The sequence below is a fragment of the Neurospora tetraspora genome (assembly GCF_033439725.1).
Source record: "Neurospora tetraspora strain CBS 560.94 chromosome Unknown B0H65scaffold_7, whole genome shotgun sequence".
NCBI classification, from domain to species: Eukaryota; Fungi; Ascomycota; class Sordariomycetes; order Sordariales; family Sordariaceae; genus Neurospora; species Neurospora tetraspora.
In genome coordinates this window covers 899,187-907,176 of record NW_026944389.1, presented here as the reverse complement: position 1 = coordinate 907,176, position 7,990 = coordinate 899,187, and the positions used below count along the sequence as shown (strand labels likewise).

At 51.2% G+C, this 7,990-nt stretch overlaps 3 protein-coding genes across 3 annotated transcripts; 1 reads left to right on the top strand and 2 right to left on the bottom strand.

Moving 5' to 3' along the window:
- Positions 1-1,635: 1,635 nt before the first annotated feature.
- On the top strand, positions 1,636-3,039 carry B0H65DRAFT_432599 (uncharacterized protein; the record flags this gene model as incomplete). Its single annotated transcript, XM_062825016.1, has 4 exons — positions 1,636-1,692; positions 1,758-2,348; positions 2,412-2,484; positions 2,561-3,039. The coding sequence occupies 4 exons, from the start codon at positions 1,636-1,638 to the stop codon at positions 3,037-3,039; spliced, it is 1,200 nt and encodes a 399-aa protein (XP_062678266.1).
- A 1,983-nt stretch (positions 3,040-5,022) lies between these two features.
- B0H65DRAFT_474837 (uncharacterized protein) lies at positions 5,023-6,177 on the bottom strand. Its single transcript, XM_062827274.1, has one exon. The coding sequence runs from the start codon at positions 5,959-5,961 to the stop codon at positions 5,338-5,340; it is 624 nt and encodes a 207-aa protein (XP_062678265.1). The 5' UTR covers positions 5,962-6,177; the 3' UTR covers positions 5,023-5,337.
- Positions 6,178-7,605, bottom strand: B0H65DRAFT_474835 (beta-lactamase-like protein). Its single transcript, XM_062827273.1, has one exon. The coding sequence runs from the start codon at positions 7,404-7,406 to the stop codon at positions 6,339-6,341; it is 1,068 nt and encodes a 355-aa protein (XP_062678264.1). The 5' UTR covers positions 7,407-7,605; the 3' UTR covers positions 6,178-6,338.
- Between the last annotated feature and the right edge of the window lie 385 nt (positions 7,606-7,990).

Genomic DNA, 7,990 nt, shown 5'->3' with positions numbered 1-7,990 from the left:
AGAAACGGGATAGACGGTTGCAGGATGACGGGGGACTGGTGTCACAGAGTTTTGGATTTTTCTAGGAATTAACTGATGTATGGAGGGATACCGCTCGCAGCTGATACCCATCAATTCAGTCTTGAAGAGGGCAATGCCGATCTCCTTTCTACCCAGATGCGGCACATGTCTGCGGAAGAGAGTTCATCGTCCAATTTCCCGGTGATCGTCCACTCCTTCCATGATTCCTCATCATCAGGGGCGACTTTACCCAGAAACGAACACAAACAACACCGCTCAACAAACACAAGACTCCTCCCAAGCCATCCAACCTCAGAATCAGAACCTCAAAACTCCTCCATCAACACATCCTCCTCCCTCTTCGCTTCAAACTCTATGTTCTTCTTCCTTGCCTATTCATCGGTCACCGGTCAATGCCCTTGCTCCTTGTTTGTTCGTGGTGGTGCTGATTGTTATCGGTATCGTTGATCCCGTCACTCTTGTTGCTCTTCTTGCGACTGCTGCCGCTGCCGGGCGTCAGGTCCCTGGCTCTCTTCTCCCTTGCCCTTGGCTTTGGATTTGATCCCAGCTTGTGTGGGTGGTCTTCTCGTCGGTGGCGCGGGCACAGAGGGCATGGGACCGGGCGCGGCAGCGGAGGACGATGTGGTGACTGAGGAGTCCGCAATGGGAACGAGAGCAAGTGCTGGAGTGGCTCTGGAGTTACGCGTAGCACGGCGATCGCGTTGGGCTTGGATGGTCGCGCGGAGGGGGCGCTTGCTTGTTGCGGCACGGGGGGCCGGAGGGTGATGGGAGCGATTGGCGTGAAAGATGTTGGTAAGCAATGGCGGACGGCGGAAGAATCGCCTGGTTCGGGTACGGAGTTTGGCTCAGGTGCTGGGACGGCGGTGGAACTGGTTGCAGGCTCGGCCGTGAGTCCAGCCGTGGGTTCGGTCGGGGGCTTGGAACTGGACGCAAGTTTTATCGCGATCGTGGTTTATGCTGCTAACAATGGGCTGTAGTCAGACAGCCAGGTCGTCAACGGCGAGGGAGGCTGAACAAGAAGTGGTCTACTGAAGGCCTTACAACCGGTACTCAACCGCGCTTTCAGGAAGACTACCTAACGCCCCCCCTGATGGAAGTCTTGTGGAAACCAAACGGAGCAATGCCCCTCCTTTCAGGTCCAGGTTCAACTGGAACTCTTCTTGGCGTCTGTCAGTCCGATGTTGCTGTCCCTTCACCTCATGTGTGGGGCTTCTGTGTAAATTACCGGACAATACTTATCAGTGAAGGGAAGCGACACTCGGGGATGGAATTGTTCTGGTTGTTGGAAGTCCATGCCCCGCAACCTTGGGCGCGCAATTCACTGGGATTTCCATTCACCGACACTCCAGTCCCTTCCTGGTAGTATAAGTAGACTGCCCTGAGTTCCCGTCCGCCTTCTCCTCTTCGCCTTTCTACGGTTCTACCTCCAACACGCAACGGGGCAGAAAACATTTACGTCTTCTGCTTATCTCTTCCTTCTTCAACCTTTCTTCCACCCTTCCTCCACGACTTCGACGTGACGACCTTCCTCTCTTCGCGCCAACATCATTGCACCCGCCTTCATTTGCCGCAGGAAATCGGCGCCAAAGCGGATAGGACTTCGACAACACCACCATGGCCGCCCCTTTTTCAAGGATGAATCTCTCCCAATCACAAGGCGCAGCGAGGTTTGTTTTCCGATCCCTACCTACCCATTGACACGTGTACTCAATCTACTTTGATTATGACTTAGCCAGAATGTCTTGGTCACCCTGGACCTTGGCACCGTTAGCACTCGCGTCGTCATTAAACACAGTGAAGGCATCATGTCTAAGGTTTTTGCCTCTCATGGTTATCCTTTCGATAAGCATGTCTCCGTGTACATTGGCGAAGATCACGCGTCCGACCGCGAATCAGTTTCGCTTAAGTATGCATTCTACATCCTTGCCAATGCTTCGGATGGGTTCGTGGATCAATACCCCATGCTACAGAGGCTCCGTCAAGAGGACAGCGAGACATTCCGTCAGAAACTTCGGATCGGAATTTTGCAGTTGTTGTGGACAGTCCGCTACTGGATTTTCGAAGACTTTCGCAAGCATTGGGTGATTCGTCGCCTCTCGCTTACCATGCCGGCGCAATGGGGTTTAAGGTTTGAAGGTGTTTTTCGGGCTCTAATCGGAGAGGTCTTTCAGTGGGACACGACGATGGTAAGAGACAAAGTCGGCTTCGTTAAGGAGGCCGATGCCCTAACTCATTACCTTGTGAACACACCTGAGTACCTTAACAAGGTTAAAGCACCGAACTCTAATCAAGTGTGGCTGGTCCTTGAGTTCGGCGGACATAACCTGGTAGGTGCTTCCGTCCTCTTAGCTTGATCAACATGCGAAGTATTGCTGACATTATGAATCCAGAACGGATCCCTGTTTTGGGTGAAGCATAACGAACAGGGACCGCCGCAGTATTTTAGACTGGGAGAATCATTTGGTGAGATTAACCATCCCCGTGCCATCCACTCCACTATTTAATGGTCCAAATTCTGATATATCGCTTTCTTTCCTAGGTGTTGGCAGCGGCAGTGAGCACATCCTTCACAACATCTTGGCCGCTTGTCCAGCCAAGTGCCTTAACCAGAGTGCCGGCCCCGGACATCTGATGTGTCCTGCTGTCTCCGAGCAAATTCGCGAGGCATTCACTGATCCCCGCATCAGAGGAGACTGGGGCCCTGCCCAGGAGGGAGAGAATCCCAAACTGTTCTCTTTCGGTGTGCCCCTGTGGGAGGAGCAGGATTTTCTCTTGTGCACGTTCGACCAGGCCGAGATCACTCAGACTTGGAACGACGCTCATAAAGCCGCCTTTGAGCTTGTCGAGAAGCAACTCAAGAACCTCAAGAAGAGGACCACAGAGACCAATCACCCTCACATTGTCCCTGAGCCAGTGATCTTCATTGCCGGAGGTAGCAGCAAGAACAAGCCCTTGAAGCGCAAGCTGATGGCTATGGTCCAAGAGGCCAACCTCCCCGCTCCGGTCTTTCTTGACTAAGCCTCCCTTGACAACGAGTAAGTTCTACAGCTTACTGCTCCATGCCAAATGGAACTTGGACTGACAACATACTCTCCACAGCCCGGTGCGAAACGCCAGTGGAGCAATCACTGTGACGACCATGATGGAGTCTCCCGAAAACTTCATCTTAATTGGAATCGACAGTGCTCTGCAGATCAAGCAATTGAGTAGGCTGTGGCCCACTTGGCTGATGACAACGGTGCTCTGGTTTCATAGGGGATGGCGATTGAGGGGTATGCCCACGATTGTGTAGGCTTTGGGCTTGTGGTTGACAAAAAGCTTTGTCGCTGGTGGTCGTTCTGCTTGGTTCCCTGTTTTTTTTCCCTTACATCGTCTTTGCGCGCCAGCTAGTTCTAGCGTCTGCGATGTTTGTTTTACTCGGGATTTTTTCTTGACGATGTCAAGTCACATCGTTAGATCTGACAGTGTGTCAGCGTTGAATAACGGAGCAAACTGATAAAGGGCATTAAGGGGGAAAAGATTAGCGATAGAGTAGGAATAGCACAAGCCCATAGATGGAATTCTAATATTGAAAGTTGACTTCTTTATGATCCTGTTTCTAGAATAGTTGCGAGTATTGTGACCTTGATTCCTTACGGTCGTTTCCCTGGACTTGTTTGTTGGCTTTATACCCCGAGGAAGATCTGTTAAAGACCGTCCTGAATGTCATCATAATATTTTGAAATACATAATCATCAACCAAAAAGAGATTATCAGGATCTGAGTTGACATAATGACACAGGAGTTAAGCCTCCGTCATCCAAGAAGACACATAAACCAGATGTAGAAACGCCTAGGAATGTTGACCAGACGCCTGAATCCGATAAGCTCTCCAGGGGTGCTTTGTAATGATTATGCCAAGAAAACTTGAATGAAAGGGTCGAGGTGAGAGACAGCATCAAACTGAAGCGCTACTCGTCAGGGCTCGAAGCGCCTCTGACTATTTTTACCAAGAGTCAAGCGGCGTTTCGAGCCCTGACGAGTAGAAGCGACAGGCCATAGCGCGGTGCATGTGGTATTTTCCATCCGCAAACCCGTGCATATTCATTCCAGGAAAGCACGACCCGCACCCACCCCAAATTTCCATGCGCCTCAATGTCCACCTTCCAAGACACTCAACCAGAATTTTTCACGCACGCAACATGACTTGATTATCTTTGGCAGGCTATGAATTCAACCTTTGAACCCGTTGTTAATCCACCTTGGTAGTTGAAAGTTTGTTAAGAACGGTCGCTTAGGGTGTTTGCATTCGTGGGGACCGATACTTGCAATGCTCGCGGAATAAGGCGGGTGGTTGATCCAAATTCTGCCAATGGTTAGAGAGAGAAGGTTGGTGTAATAAAGCAGGAAACAAAATATTTACGTGGGGAAGAAAGTATCTTTACGGGGAGTAATGTTGGTGTATGTTGTGGGGCAGGGTGCGTTTAGATTTGGGGTTGGCGCGAGTTGTCAGTGTCCTTGGGTTCCTAGTACCTTTCATATTTCTCTTTCATATGCTGTATCATGAACTCCTCAAGAGACTCCTTTCCGGTTTGATATCGGCATTCGGGAACAACAGTAACGTTCTACACACTGGCGTGTCTTCAGGTGAAGAGAGTCGAAGGGGTTGGTTGCGGTAATGAAGACGGGATTGCTTATTCAGGAGAAAAGGAATGGTGGTCTGATTGATGGTGGGAGTTGAATGCACGATAGTGGGATGCCTGATGGGTGAGATGGTGAAAATGACAACGGTCAATGACTGAGAAGTTCAACAAACGGAATGGCGAGGAACTGAGTGGGCTGGGAGAGCAATGGAACCGGAAGAAGAAGAGAGCACTATGCCAGGGTGGCAGGGGAAGGTATCGACCACCGGACAATTCGGGTAGCCGGTAGGTGCCATCTTTTTGAAGATGCAGTATTGAGAAAGAAACTTGGAAGTTGCACTCCCAGTCCGCCTTCCACATTCCGCACGATAGTTCAGAACATCCATTGAACCGCTATTGACGTTTATTCTCCCGTCATAAGTACCTCTAGTACACTTGAACTTCCATGCATGCATTGCCCGTATCAGTAGGTAGGTAGCACCGCAAGGAAAGGCGATATTCTTGGACCAGAGTGCTGACCATCTGGCCAAGGCTCCAAACACACAACCATCTATCTTCAACCCTATTCACAGTGTAGCCCCCACTACGGACGCCTAAGTGTTCATTCCATAGCTTCCTTTCATGGCTTCGTTCCATAGCTCCGTTTCATGTCCATTAACACCATCTCCCGAACATCGTCCACTCCGAACCTAACTTAGTCCTCCTTCAATCGCCTCCCACCACCGCCCCAAAACTTGGGGTTAACCTTATCGTCCTCCGCCGGCTCCGCCCTCCCATGCTTATTCTCAAAGTCCTTATTATGCTCGTCCACCTCGGCCTGCTGCTCCTTGGTCAGATTGGGTGTCTCGCCGGGCACGCTAGCATTGCTAATCTTGGGCTGGGGCGGTGCGCTCCGATGGGAGCTCGAGAGGGGCTCGCCGCCACCGGTGCGGCCGCGGGCGTCGCCGTTCGCTAGAGCATCCGGCATGGCGAACTTGTCGTCGGTGTTTGAGGTTGAGGTGTTGGACTGACCGGAGCTGCTGCTGCTGCTGCTGGACGACTTCTTCCCTTCGGGAGCGTTGGGGATCTGGCCGCCGGTGGGCGAGGAGCCCGTCTCGACGGCTTCTTTGGAGCGGGAGCCGCCTGATTGGGCGGAGGCGTCCTCGGAGGATTTTGGGGAGGAGGTGCCCGTGGATTGACCCGAGGTTGTGCTGTTGCCGTAGCCGCCGGTGGATTGGAGATAGCGGGTGGTGTGGAGGGGAGCGATGCGGCCCGTTGGGAGGGTGGCGAGGGGCGCTGCGATGGCCCGGAAAAGGGTGCGAGAGGAGAAGCGGTTCATTGTTGGATGTTTGAGGATGTTCCTATGGTGTGTTCTGATTGTAAATTTTACGAATTTCGATTGATTAAAGTAGTAAAGGTCAAAAAGATTCGCATTGTTTTGGTAGGAAAGCTGTGTTTTGTTCGGGTGTTTGGGCAAGTTAAAGGACGAGCTGGGATCTGGTGGCCAAAGAGGTACTCACTGAAGGTGACGTTATGGTCATGACATCATCAGTAGGTACAGCTGCTATGCAAGGAGCCCTTGTCCAATCGAGCCGATTGATGGATGCGGGTAAGGAAAATCCATGCACTTTTGGAGCTTCTTATCTTATCGTTGATTCAAGACAGAGTTAGCTACCTGACCAACCTCTCTAACAGCTTTCATGTCTCGCGAGCACCTCAAGCTCCACGCACATTAAACCGATACTGATCACCTCTATCCAGGTATACAACCTTGTCACTGAGTCCTGCTCCTTTAACAGCCTCCTTAAAATCATCCAGCCCCGACAAGAATACACTGTAATCATCAAAGTGCACCGGAATCGTCACGTCCGGATCCATCAACTGCATCAGCTTAACCCCTTGCTCCGCATCCATAGTCACCATAAACAACGGCAACTTGGGTCCTGGAATCGTAGTGCCTCCCAAGTGAACCAGCATCAGGTCAATCTTCTCGTCCTTCAACCGCTGCGGAATCTCCTTCAGCTCGTCCACAAACAACGTGTCGCCAGAGATGTAGATGCGATACCCCGTCTCGCCTCTGCTCTCTGACCCATCAGCCGAGTAATTCAACTCGATCAACCAGCCATTGGTCGGTGGGACAGCTCCCAGAAGCTCGTTTGCAGCGGCAAGCGGTCCGGGGGGGACGTGCTTCCCCGGCATGCCGGTGACCTTGACCACGGGCTTCTTCCCTCCTGTGTCGCCCTTGTAGTTGACCACAGGAAGAAGGATGGACTGGAAAAAGTCCAAGTCGTAAACGGCCTTGAACGGGTCTTCTTTGCCAGCCAATGCCTGCTTCGCGTGCGGAGTGGAGATGATGGGGAAGTCCCTGTTCAGACTCTCCTCCACCAGCTTGTCGAAGTGGTCTTCGTGGTAGTGCGAGAGGAGGATACAATCAAGCGGAGGCAGGGCGTCGATGTCGATGGCTGGGTTCTTCAGCCGTTCGGCGGTGACACCGGGACCGAGATGTACGTGGTCGCCGGCGTGCAGGAAGTTCGGGTCAGTAAGGATGCGGATGCCGTGCCATTCGATTACCGTAGTGGCGTTACCGATGAAGTAGACGCTCCCGTTTTCTTGACCTGTCGAGACCTTGGTCGGGTGAGTCTTGATGTTCGCGACGGGGAGGACAGGTTCGGGGCCGTGGTCATGCGAATGGTCATGTTGGTGATGGTGTTCGAGCTGGGCTTTGAGGAGCGGGATCCGCTTGCTGGGGTCGAGCTCGAGACGGTGGACTTGTTGGGTCTCCATTTTGTTGTTTGGATGTTAAGGTTGAGGATTGATAGGAACACAATTTCTGTTGATCATGATACTAACCTCTTTGTTTTGGCGCTGTCGTGTGGTTCTGTCGTGTCGTTTGTTCTTTCTCCCCGGGAGCAGCGTTCTATGGATGTATGATGTAGTCGATGCGGTCGGGGCAGGCACCCCGCTATAGCCGTACTGGGAAGGCGGGGGTCTAGCGAACAGCAAATTGACTGTCAATTGACTGTTGGGGGGTCGTAAACGTTGGTAATTTTTTCAAGTGTTCTAGTGGCTGTTCGAAATTTTTCAAATATTTACTGAAATAAACGTTAGAATGTATCCAAACGTTGAAATGGGTAAACGTTTGAGTTATTAGGGTGTAATCCGTTGGCTTTTTTTTGTGCTCACTAGTATAAAAAGTAACTTTAGGTAAGCAAGCTGTATAGACTATTTCTTACCAGATTTACCGCTTAGCGCATAGACTGGGTGAAAATACTGGTAAAAATGTTAGTGAAAATTGTGACCTGTTTACTTTATTAAAATCTTCAAAATCATTTGAATTAATCTACTAGTTAATTACCAAGACAGAGCGC